This window comes from Neomonachus schauinslandi, chromosome 1 (assembly GCF_002201575.2).
Source record: "Neomonachus schauinslandi chromosome 1, ASM220157v2, whole genome shotgun sequence".
NCBI classification, from domain to species: domain Eukaryota; kingdom Metazoa; phylum Chordata; class Mammalia; order Carnivora; family Phocidae; genus Neomonachus; species Neomonachus schauinslandi.
Genome location: NC_058403.1, coordinates 209,043,373 through 209,056,366, shown reverse-complemented (window position 1 = coordinate 209,056,366; position 12,994 = coordinate 209,043,373). Strand labels below are relative to the sequence as shown.

At 52.3% G+C, this 12,994-nt stretch overlaps 1 protein-coding gene across 1 annotated transcript in view; it reads left to right on the top strand.

Annotated features, from left to right (window-relative positions):
* FBN3 (fibrillin 3) overlaps positions 1-12,994 on the top strand; it is a 53,751-nt gene that overhangs the window by 26,412 nt on the left and 14,345 nt on the right. Inside the window, exons 37-44 of the mRNA XM_044913115.1 lie at positions 682-807; positions 5,407-5,532; positions 5,917-6,066; positions 8,276-8,347; positions 10,449-10,574; positions 10,850-10,975; positions 11,311-11,436; positions 11,822-11,938. Of these exons, the coding sequence (XP_044769050.1) occupies positions 682-807; positions 5,407-5,532; positions 5,917-6,066; positions 8,276-8,347; positions 10,449-10,574; positions 10,850-10,975; positions 11,311-11,436; positions 11,822-11,938 (969 nt within the window). The remainder of the gene's footprint in view (positions 1-681; positions 808-5,406; positions 5,533-5,916; positions 6,067-8,275; positions 8,348-10,448; positions 10,575-10,849; positions 10,976-11,310; positions 11,437-11,821; positions 11,939-12,994) is intronic.

The following is a 12,994-nucleotide window of genomic DNA, read 5'->3' as shown; positions in this document are numbered from 1 at the left end:
TCCATCCATCCACCCATCCACCCATCCACCCACCCATCTATCCATCCATCCATCCATCCATCCACCCACCCATCCATCTATCCATCCATCCATCCATCCATCCATTCATCCACTCATTCATCTTGTCATTGACCCACTTGCTTATTCATCCACTATTTTTTATATTCATCCATCCATCCACGTAGTCACCTATCCAGTGACCCATCCATCCGTCCATGCATCCATTCTTTTTTTTTAAGTAAGCTCTATGCCCAAAGTGGGGCTTGAACTCATGTCCCCGAGATCAAGAGTATTGACTACCAACTGAGCCAGCCAGACGCCCCTCATCCATCCATCCTTTTATGTACAGGGGAAGATAAGATTGGAGAGTTCCATCCAGGGGGAACTATGTGATGGTTGGATAGATGGATAGATGGATGGTTTGGATGGATGGGAGGATGGATTAGGAAATGAAGAGAAAGGGGATGAATTCAGGGTGACACTGGCCCAAAAGAGTCTAGGTGCAGCCTCCAAGATAGGCCCTGGCCTGAACCCTCCAGATAGCCAACAGCTCTCAGGTATTCTCGAAGAAACAGCTTGGCTCTCCTCTGGGGCCCCGGAAAGCCCAGGCAGGGTGTCGGTGTCCCCCGAGGCCTCTGCTTAGGCTTAGCTTCCAAGCACGGCTTCCTCGCTTCCTGACAGACATTGATGAGTGCCGGGAGCTGCCTGGGCTGTGTCAGGGGGGCAACTGTGGCAACACGTTCGGCAGCTTCCAGTGTGCATGCCCCCCTGGCTACCACCTCAATGGGGACACCCGCACTTGTGAGGGTGAGTATGCACCCTCCCCCCCACCCCACCTTCCTCCCTAGTGGCACCTCCCTCCTCAGGTGCTGGGGCCTGAAATGCCCCTAGGGGCCAGCTCACCTGCCTTGCTGCAAGTGGGGGTGGGGGGGTGGACATCGGGAGGCGCGGAAGGCTTCCTCGGAATCCCTCTGGCTGCCCTCTGCTCTGCTGCCTCCCTCTGACTTCCTACGTGTGCAGAAATGGCCTGGCTTTGCTATAGCAGCTACGCCTTCCCTCCTTGGGGCAAAAGCTGACCCAGGCCCAGCACTGGGAGTGGGAAGGGACAGACACAGAGGGAGTAGCTACATTGCTCCTTCAAGCAGCGCTTCACCTGCCTCCTTCCTGCTCTCCTTTGTGCATCGTAGTAACGGCCAGCAGGTACCTGGAGTCTGAGACTGTGTGTCACCACTGCACCGAGCATCTTCCATTGTCATCTGTTCATTCACCGCAACAGCCCCATGAGGGGGATGTTCCTTTTATGATCCCATTTTTCAGATGCAGAAACTAAGGCTCAGGGAGATTAAGTGACTTGTCCAGAGGCACCCCCAGCCATTCTTTAAGACTTTATTTTTATTTATTTGACAGAGAGAGACACAGCGAGAGAGGGAACACAAGCAGGGGGAGTGGGAGAGGGAGAAGCAGGTTTCCCGTGAAGCGGGGAGCCCGATGCAGGGCTCGATCCCAGGACCCTGGGATCATGACCTGAGCCAAAGGCAGACGCTTAAGGACTGAGCCACCCAGGCACCCCAACCCAGCCATTCTGGTCCTTGAGTCTGAGCTCTTCCAATGCAGTATCCAAGTCCGTGAGTCCGTCCATCCATCCATCCATCCATCCATCCATCCATCCATCCATCCATCCCTTCCATCCATCCATCCATCCACCCATCTACTTATTCATTCATACTTCCCTCTGTGTATCCATCCATCCATCCATCCATCCCTCCCTCCCTCCCTCCCTCTATTCATCCATCCATCCCTCTATCCATCCGTCCACCTAGTCATCCATTCATCCATCCCTTCCATCCATCCATCCATCCATCCACCCATCCATCCCTCCCTCCCTCCCTCTATTCATCCATCCATCCCTCTATCCATCCCTCTATCCATCCATCCACCTAGTCATCCATTCATCCATCCCTTCCATCCATCCATCCATCCATCCACCAATTCATTCTTTCTCCCCCTTTCAACAATATTAGTTGAACGCCTACATGCAGCCAGACACCAACACTAGCACACGAGGATAGGATATGTGTCTTTTTCTCAGAGCATTGCTGTTTAGAAACGCAAGGAAATGGGGAAGGAAGGGACAGATCTAAGATCAAGACACTGATTGCCATTGTACATGGAGGTGGAAGCTGTCATACCTTCAAGAATCAGAACCCAAATACTTGAAATATACTTCATTACTGTCTACCTCCCCATCCCTTAGGATATCAAGGGAGAAAGAGAAAGGCCCTACTGGGGCACCTGGGTGGCTCAGTCAGTTAAGCATCTGCCTTCGGCTCGGATCATGATCTCAGGGTCCTGGGATCGAGCCCCGCATTGAGCTCTCAGTGGGGAGTCTGCTTCTCCCTCTCCCTTTTCCTCTGCCCCTCCCCCCTACTCTTGCTCTCTCTCTCTCTCTCAAATAAAGAAATAAAATCTTTAAAAAAAAAAAAGGTCCCATCAACAAATAAAGGTCACAGGGCCGGCAGACTTGAACCTGAATGTTGACCTTGGATGTGCAGCCTTGCAGGACCAGCAGTGTGCTTGAGGGATGCAGTCCTTTCAGCCCTTCCCAGCAGTCAGACTCAAGGGATGGGACTTATGCAGTATAGCACAGGACCCTGTTCTCCAAAGGGCCCACACTTGGCTTAATCCTTTGCTGTCACCATCTTGAAATTCTTCATGTATCTTGGACAAGGAAGCCCCAGTCTTCATTTTGCACTGGGCAAGTTCTGTAGCTGTAGCTTGTCGAATGGTAGGTCTCCCTCCTGGAATCGCTGGGTTATATGGCGATTCTATGGACTATTCTGTTTTGTGTGAGGAACTGCCAAGCTGTTTTCTGTTTTACGTGCTCACCCGCAATGTGCAAGGGCCCTAGTTTCTCCAGATCCTCATCAACACTGCTATTTTCCGTTGCTCAAAGTTCTACTGTCTAGTGGGTGTGAGGTGGCATCTCATTGTGGTTTTGCTCTGCATTTCCCTGACAACTAATGACTAATGAGCATCTTTTCATGTGCTTGTTAGTCATTCATATATCTTTGGAGTAGTGTCTGTTCATATCTTGTACCCGTTTTTAAATGGGGTTGTTTGTCTTTTTGTTGTTGAGTTGTGAGAGCTCTTTATATATTCTGGATAAAAGACCCTTATCAGACCTATGATTTGCAAATAGTTTCTCCCATTTTGTAGTTGTAGTTGTGGTTGTCTTTTCACTTTCTTGATGGTCTCCTTGGATGCACAACAGGCTTTAATTCTGATGAAGCCCAATTTATCTGGGTTTTTTTTTCTTCCATAGCTGTGGCTTTGTGTCATGTAGAATCCATCGCCAAATACAGGAAATGTCTTTTCTAGGCGTTTTATCATGTTAGCTCTTACATTTAGGTTTCCTACTTATTGTGAGCTAACTTTTTTATATGTTGTCAGGGAGGGATCCAAATTCATTCTTTTGCATGTGGATATCCAACTGTCCCCGCACCACTTGTTGAAGAGACTCTTTTCCCCCATTGAATGGTCTTGGCTCCCCTGTTGAAAACCTCATGACATACAGTTTCTTTCTAGATTCTCGATTCTATTCCATTGATTTATATGTCTAGCCTACTGCTAGCACCCTGCTGTCCTGATTACTGGAGCATTGCAAGTTTCAAAATTGGGGAGGATGAGCCCTCCAACTTTGTTTTTCCTTTTCCAAGGTGGCTTTGGGTAGGCGGGGTCCCCTGCAATTCCATATGAATTTAGGATCAGCTTTTCCATTTCAGCAAAATGAAGTCATTGGGATTTTGATGGGGGTTGCATTGAAACTGGAAATTGCTTTGGCGACTACTGCCATTCTAACTGTTAAATCTTCTGACCCATGTACACAGAGGGTCTTTCCATTGCTGTACGTCTTCTTTAATTTTTTTGCAGTGATGCTTTGTAGTTTTCAGTATTCAACTCTTGCACCTCTTTGGTTAAACTTATTCCTAAGCATTTAATTTTTTGGATGCTATTATAAGCAGAATTTTTTAAAGTTTCCTTTTCGCTTGCTCACTGACAGGATACAGGAATACAGCTGATATATTTTTGGGTTGGTCTTATATTCTGCAATTATATGGACCTCACTTATTAATTAGCTCTAATAGTTTTTGTTTTGTGGATTCTTTTTTTTTTTTAAGATACTATTTTTAAGTGATCTCTACACTCACGTGGGGCTTGAACTCACAACCCTGAGATCAAGAGTTGCATGCTCCACCAACTAAGCCAGCCAGGTTCCCCTTTGTGTTGTGTGTTCTTTAGGATATGTTACACATCAGGTCGCATGGTTGTTGTAAGTTTTTGCCTGGATTCCAGAGTTCTGCAAAAGTTGATTTTGTCAGGTTTTTTTTTTTTAATTTTTTATTCACATATAATGTATTATTTGTTTCAGGGGTAGATTTTGTCAGTTTTTGCCAGCTGATTAGTTTTTGTAGGAATGGAGGCTGGCCATCCTTACTCTGCCCTCTTTGGGGATGCCACTCCCAGCATGCTAATATTCTGCTGCCCACTTTTGCATGGCCCACTAGCTACGAATGCTTTTTACATTTTTTAAATGGTTGAAAAAATTCAAAAGAAGAAGAATATTTTCCCATATGTGAAAAAGACATGAAATTCACATTTCAGGTTCCATAAATCAAGTGTTATTGGAGCACAGGCATGCTGATTTTTTTTTTTTTTTAAGATTTTATTTCTTTATTTGAGAGAGAGAGTGCACGGAGGGGCGGGGGGCAGAGCAGAAGGAGGGGGAGAAGCAGGCTCCCTGGTGAGCAGAGAGCCCGATGCGGGGCTCGATCCCAGGACCCTGGATCAGGACCTGAGCCAAAGACAGACGCTTAACCGACTGAGCCACCCACGCGTGAGGTGCTGATTTCTTTACCTATTGTCTGTGGCTTCTCTCACACCACAGGGGCAGAGTGAATAGGTGTCAGAGACCACTGTTTGGCTTGCAAAACAAAAAAGTATACTATCTGACCTTTATAGAAAAAGTTTGTTGCTCCTGGACTAGAAAACTGATTAGACTGAGAGTCTCCTTTTTTTCCAAAAATACTTGATGCATGGGGCGCCTGCTTCTGTCACCTCACATTAGGTAGCCCACGGCTGTCCAACTCTTGGTGATAATGTAATTGACTCATGGGGCTCAGGTCATATTTTTTTCTTAATAGCTTAATAGAGGTGAGATCACAGTAAACTTTTTTCCCCCCCACTTAATGCCAGGTTAGATCTTTCCATGTCACTAAGATGCCTGCACTTTTTAAGCTAATTTTGAAACCAAGCTCAAGCCCATAATGAAGTGGCTCCACCAGATCCAGATCCGGGGTGGGGAGTTACCCAGACAGCTCCTGGAAGCTGCCCCTCCCTCCCCTGCAGACATCGACGAATGCTCTGCACACTCGGGCATCTGCGGCCCTGGTACCTGCTACAACACCCTGGGGAACTACACCTGTGTCTGCCCCGCGGAGTACCTGCAAATCAACGGTGGCAACAACTGCATGGGTACAAAGTGTGATGATTGGGGAGACAGTTGTGGGAAAAGCACTCGGGTGTGGGAGGGACTTCTCGGAGTCTCCATGCTTTGGAAGAGTGTGGCGAGGTGTGTTTAGGGGGGTAGAGAGAGGGAGGGGGAGTGTATGAGTTGCTGGTCAGCAGCAGAGAACAAGATGTGAGATTTGGGGGCCCAGGGCTGTCATGTATGGTTGTTCAGGTTGCACACTGTCCAAAAAAACCTAGAATTAAATGGCACCCCCTGTGTCTTGGGGCAGAGACATTAAGCCAGTCATTTTCAAATGGATCCATGAATGAGTTCCCATTCCATCTGGCTCTCTTTTCCTCTGGCTTGGTTATCTTTTATCCACACTCCTCTTCCTAACCCAACTGCAGACATGAGGAAGAGCATCTGCTTCCGGCACTATAATGGCACATGTGGAAATGAGCTGGCGTTTAACGTGACCCGGAAGATGTGCTGTTGCTCGTACAACGTTGGCCAGGCCTGGAACAGACCCTGTGAGGCCTGCCCCACCCCTGCCAGCTGTGAGTGCCCTCCCCCACCTTCTTTCCAGCTTGGTCCTTCCTAGTGCAATATTTAAGGAGGCACACCTTGCTTAGGGCACCCAGATTAGCTCTCATCCTACATTGTTCCGATGAGGGCTGAGGAGTTGAAGTTATGTCCTAGTTGAGGTACGGAAATCATCACTCTTAAGGTGGGCAAAGCATCCTTTCTTCTATTTTGCAGATTTGGGGAATTCAGAAGGGGTCAGTGAAGCCTATATTTGTGGTGAAGATCCTTGAGTGGGGGAAGGGGCACACTCGGGGAAGCTCTGGGGAGGACTGCTAAAATGTTGGTTGGGATGAAGAAGGGGGTTCCAGGCAGGGAACAGCATGAACAAAGGCCTGGAGGTAGCACTGAGCCCCAGACCATGCTAGCAGCTGGAATGAGAGCTAATGGAATGATGTAGCAGCCAGCCCAGGTATCAGAAAGCGCTGAAAGCGTAGGGCAGTGACTGAAAGTGGGCAATGAGGGGGTTACAGTATTAGGGCTGAATGTGTCCCCCCAAATTCACATGTTAAAGCCCTGATCTCCAGTGTGGCGGGGTTAGGAGGTGAAGCCTGGGGGAGGGGATTAGGTCCTGCGGGGGGAGCCCCCCTGAATGGGATGAGCGGACACCTGAGGGAGATGATCTCCCCCACGTGAGGACAGAGTGGGAAAACAGCCGTGTGTGAACCAGGAGGTGGCTCTCACCAGACACCGAATCTGCCGACGCCTTGGTCTTGGGCTCCCAGCCTCTGGAACTGTGAGGAATACATGTCTGTTGCTTCAGCGCCCCAGTCTGTGGTGTTTGGTATAGCAGCCCAAGCTGGCTAAGACAATTTGCTTCCTAGGGCTGCAGTAACAAATGACCACAAACTCGATGGCTTAAAAAACCCAGAAATTAATTTTCTCCCAGTTCTGAAGACTAGAAGTCAGAAGTCAGGTGTTAGAGGGGGCCATTCCCCCTCCAGAGGCCCTAGGTTAGAATCCATCTTTGCTTCTTCCAGCTTCTGGTGGCTCTGGGCATCCTTTGTGTCTGTCGCCAATCTCTGCCTTCATCTTCACGTGGCATCTTATCCCCGAGGCTCTGTGTGTCTCTCCTTTTCTTATAAGGACACCAGGCATTGCATTCAGGGCCCACCCTCATCCAGGATGACCTCATCTTATCTTGATTCCACCTGCAAAGACCCTATTTCCCCAAACGGTCACACTCGGAGGTTCTGGGTGGACACGACCTTGGGGGGCAGTGAGTGTCCATCCAGTGCAAGGCGATGGAGACGGGGTGGTTACTGGGCACTTCCGGGAGACAGATGCTGTTCCTAGGGTTCCGGGTTCTAGGAAACAAGATGGGGCAGACCCAAGCTTGTGCAGGCTGGGAGGAAGCTGCAGACCGCCAACTCTGGCCGGGAGAGTGTTGAGACAGATCAAATGTCATCCCTCAGGTCAGATGCTGGGACTTAGGTACCGGCCTGGACCTCGTGCACCTGAAACTGAGGTGCAGGTAGACTCTGATGAGGCAGGAGTCCATGCCAGCCAAGGGTCCATTCTCATCACGATGCAGACAGAAGAGCGAGTGAGGGCCAGGGCAGGCCCCTGGGGAAAGGTGGCAAGGGGGCACTGCCCTGCCCCGGTGGGGGTGTGGGGGGGAGCCCAAAGGTGGTGTCTGGTGCGGGTCAGCGGGGAGCCCCAGGGAGCCACCCGTGGGCGGCCCCGAGTCCTCGAGACTGAAGTGGGCTTTGCTAGGGAACAGCAAAGGGACCAGCATGTGTGAAGTGGTGGCATGGCAGAGCAGGGCATCTCCGGACGTGTAATGACATCAGGGTGATGGGAGGGCAGGAGTTACTGCTGGAGACATAGGGCCCGGGGGTGAAGGTCTTGAGGTCCAAACTGAAGAGTCTACCCATTCTGGGGAGGGCAGTGGGGCGCGGGTGGTGGCACTCACGCGGCGAAGAGATGAGCCAGGTCGCATCTCTGCGTCTCTGTGTTGGAAGATCACGCTGCACAGGTGGGTGGTTGCCTGTCGCCCTTCCCCTGCTGCTCAAAGCGGGCGTGGGAGGGTGGGGGGGAGAGGGACTAGTTATCGGGAGGCCAGATGTGGGCTGCGCTGCAAGGGTTGGAGGAGGCGGTGGGTGGGGGATCAGGAAGAGGAGGAGGTGTCCTCCCCAGGAGTCTGCAGCCCCAGCACCCTCTGCCCTGTTCTCCTTTGCCCAGTGGACTACCAGATCCTGTGCGGACACCAGGCCCCTGGCTTCGTCATTGACATCCACACAGGGAAGCCCCTCGGTGAGTGACCATGTGCCCCCGCCCGTAGCCCCAGGTCCCTCTGTCCCCAGACCCCTGACCTCTCCCTTCCATGCACCCCCACCCCGTGCTCCCGCACTTCCAACTCCCCAGACCAGGCCAGGAGTCCTGTCACCAAACACTGCCCTTCATTTAAAAAAAAAGTATTTTTATGAAGTTGTTATTTTTTAAAATTCTGATAAAACACACATAACATGAAATGTACCATCTTAGCCATTGTTAAGCGCACAGCTCAGAGGCATGAAGCACACTCACTCGGTCCTGCAGCCACCCCCACCCTCCGTCTCCAGAACTTTCCATCTCCCCACACAGAGACTCTGTCCCCATGAAGCACAGACTCCCCACCCCCTGCCCCAGCCCCGGCTCCCACCCTCTCTTCTCTGTCTCTGTGGACGGGACTCCTCTGGGGACCTCCTGGGACTGGGGTCCTGCGGGATGTGTCCTTCTGGGTCTGGCTCTTCTCACTGGGCATGACGATTCCGAGGTTCATCCAAGATGCAGCAGGGGTCAGAACACTTCCGTTCTAAGCTACACAAGGTTCTGTACAACCTAACCCCTGCATGCCACATTTCAGCTGCGTCGCGTTGAATTGATGACCCCATCTCCAGCTGTCCTCCTTATTTGAAGCAATCAGAATGTGGCAGACGCGGTGACCGTGTCAAACCAAAGTCCCCTTTACACTCCCACGATTCCCATGCCGCATGCCCCGGGGATTTCTAGATCCTTCTTCATGCATTTCAATATACATAGAGGTCCCCACTGAAAATGTGTGGCAATGTTTTCCGGGGAGTTGGAGATTTTATAATTCTAGAATTCCCTACATAGTGGTCGGCAACTCACCTTTTTTGCAGCCGGCCACGAGTTGTGGAGCCCTGGGCAGGTTCCTGCATGCAGTGCCACTCCTCTTGACCGGCTTCGTGGCATTCCACGGGTGGACCCATGTTGTGTCATGAGCCCGTCCCCCCTGGGTGGGCACTGGGTTCCCTTTCTGTACAGTTGAGACTTGAGCAGCATGAGGGTTTGGGGCGCCAAACCCCGTGCAGCCAAAACTCCGCATATAACTCTTGACTCCCCCCAAACTTTTTTTTTTTTAATATTTTATTTATTTGACAGAGAGAGAGATAGCGAGAGCAGGAACACAAGCAGGGGGAGTGGGAGAGGGAGAAGCAGGCTTCCCGCCGAGCAGGGAGCCCAATGTGGGACTCGATCCCAGGACCCTGGGATCATGACCTGGGCCGAAGGCAGACGCTTAACGACTGCGCCACCCAGGCGCCCCCCCCCCCCAAACTTAACTAATAGTCTACTGGCGACCAGAAGCCTTACTGATGGGGTAAACAGTAGATTAACACCATTTTGCACATTACATGTATAATATATTGCATTCTTACAATACAGTAAGCTAGAGTCAAGAAAACGTTATTAAGAAAATCGTAAGGAAAGTACCCTTAAGGAAAGGACTGTATTTCTATAAAAAAATAAACACTCATGCCTCAGGGGCCCCTTGCGGTTTGAACCTGTGCTGTTTAAGCGACAACTGTATACATAACAGCTTCCCCGGGATCTAACTCACACACCACACACTTGACCCAGCTCAAGTACAATTCCGTGGTTCCCCGGGTCTTCACAGAGTGGTGCACCCACCACGACCTAAGTTAGGACTTCTTCATCCCGCAAAAAGAAACCCGGTCCCTGTGAGCGGTCACTCCCCGTTCTGTCCTCCCCCAGCCCCTGGCGACCACGGTTCTCCTCTCTGTTCCTGGGGATTCGGTCTTCTGGGCGTTTCACGTCCCTGGGATTGTACGCTCTGTGTTCTCGCATCTGGCTTCCCTCACCGAGCAGCTTGCCCGTGTTGTGACCCCAGGAGGCAGAGGCGGCCTCGCTGGGCCGCGGCCAGTGGGTTTTCCGTCAAGAGACGTGCGCTCCCCCAGCTCTTGGTCCCGCATCCTGATCTCTTTCTGGTGTCAGAAAGATTTTGGCCACCGCAGAGCTGCTCCCCTGTGGCCGGACCACGGGGCCCCTTGGCTCAGGGCCCCCGGCTGCTGCCTGGGGCTGGGCTGGCCCTGACAGCTGACGCCCTCCCCAGACATCGACGAGTGTGGGGAGATCCCCGCCATCTGCACCAGTGGGATCTGCATCAACCAGATCGGGAGCTTCCAGTGCGAGTGCCCCACGGGCTTCCGCTACAACGGCGGGCTGCTGGTCTGCGAAGGTGCCACCTGCCTGGCCTCCCCAGCCCTGGGTGGGAGGCTGCTCCCCCACCCCGTGCGCTCTGGGCGTGTCATTTAAGCTCCATCAGCCTCGGGTTCCCTTTCTGTACAATGGGGCTAATGCCTGTCCAGGGGCCTCCAGCCCACATCACCGCTGCCCTCGGGTTCCGGCTACTCCCGGAGAGATTCCCTGCTCGGAAGCCTGGGGCAGGCTGTGGGGTGGACTCCGGCGGGGAGGCCTCCTCCTGCACTCCCGCCCGTCGGCTGTGTTCTGCAGACACGAACGAGTGTGCCAGTGGGGAGAGCCCCTGCCAGCGGAATGCCGACTGCGTCAATGTCCCCGGCAGCTACCGCTGCACATGCGCCCGAGGGTACAGGCTGTCGCCCGGTGGGGCCTGCGTGGGTGAGCGGGGGGCCCCAGCAGGGCGCAGGGTGGGGGCTGAGGGTGTGGGGTATGGGACAAAGCTAGGCTCCGTCCCCTGTGACTTGAGTCGGGCATGGCTCTGTCCGGGCTGTGCCATGCATGGGGTGGTGGGGATCCGGAGCACCTGTTAATGGGGTGGGCGGTGGGGGGGGGGGGCAGAACGGGAGCATGGTGCTGGCAGCAGCTTGAATGCGGGGCCTCCAGGCAGGTCCTGGCTCCCCCTTCATAGTGCATGAGGGCTCAGCAAACACTGTGTGTGTGCGTGTGTGTGGAGGTGGGGTTCTGGGGACGCCACACTGCCGGCCCTCCCCCAGGACGGAACGAGTGTCGGGAGATCCCAAACGTCTGTAGTCATGGCGACTGCGTGGACACAGAGGGCAGCTACACATGCCTTTGTCACCGTGGCTTCCGCGCCTCGGCGGACCAGACCCTGTGCTTGGGTGAGAGTCCCTTCCCGCTTCCTCCTGGAGAGCCAGGCTGCCAAGCGAGGCTGGGGTGGCGGCCCCAAGTCTGCACCTCCCCTGGGGTGAGGACAGTGCTTTCAACCACGTGGTCCACAGACAGACCCAGCTTTGAGTCCCGGCACTTAAGACCTTGGGTAAATGACTTACTGAACTCCTTGGGCCTCAGTTTGCAAAATGGGAGTGATAAATTGTTCCAGGGGCACTTTTCAGCCATCACACCCCAGGTGACCCTGCCCATCCACCTGGACAGGGCTGGGTGCAGGGGAGGTGGGCTGGGTCAGGCCAGGCCCTCCCGCTCCCTCCCTGCGCTGCCCGATGCCCTGGGTGACCCAGATGGGGCTTGGGGGCTTTGCTCTGGCAGACGTCGACGAGTGTGACCAGCAGCCGTGTGGAAATGGGACCTGTAAGAACATTGTTGGCTCCTACAACTGCCTCTGCTTCCCCGGCTTCGTGGCAGCACCCAGTGGAGATTGCGTGGGTGAGCCACCTGGGATGGCGGGCAGGCCTCATTGCTCCCCCTGCCGAAAAGTGGGTCCTTGGCTTCAGGGTCCCCCTCTGAAATAAAGGCTCTGGCCCCAGGGATCCCTTCAGAAAAACAACCCTCAGCGGTTGGTGTTCCTTCTAAAAATGAGTCAACCACAAAATTTCCCACACCTCTTCAATCATCAGGTCCCGGGGGGGGGGTCTCTTGCTAGAGCTTACGCTCAGCTTGATGGCGGCAGGTACAGGGAGGACAGCGAAGACCTGGGTGATGCTTACAGTTGAGTGCAGTGGTTAAAAGCATGCATTCCAAAGTCAGGCAGTGTGAATCTAACCCCAGCTTTGCCACCTGCCTGCTGTGTGACCCCAGACAAGTCATCTACCTCTCTGGGCCTCAGTTTCCTCCTCTGCAAAAAAGGAGATTAATTGTAGTACCTACCTATATTAATCATAGACCAAATAGACTGTAATTACAAGGAATATTACTAGAGATGAAGAGAGACCTCATATATTCAGGGGGCAATTCTCTGAGAAGACATAATCATAAATTCATATGCATCTAACAATAGAGCTTCAAAACATATGAAGTAAAAATGGACAGAACTGAAAAAGAAATAAGCCCAGAGTTATAGCTGTAGACTTCAACACTCCTCCCTCAGGAAGAGAGGGGACAAGGAGAAAATCAGTAAGGCTAGGGAAGACCTGAACAACACTGTCAATCACCTAGACCTGGTCAGTATTTATAGAACATTCCAGAACATACATCCTTCTCAAGTGCACAAGGACATTTACCAGGAAAGCCCATATTCTGGGCCATAAAACAAACCTTAACAAACTTAAAAGAATTGGGATGCCTGGGTGGCTCAGTTGGTGAAGCGTCAGACTCTTGGTTTCAGCTCAGGTCATGATCTCAGAGTTTTGAGATCGAGCCCACGTGAGTCTCCCTGCTCAGCAGGGAGTCTGCTTCTCTCCCTCTGCGCGCCCCCCCCAAGCTCGTGTTTTCCCTGTCTGTCTCTCAAAATAAATAAATAAATCTTTAAAAAGAGAAACAAAT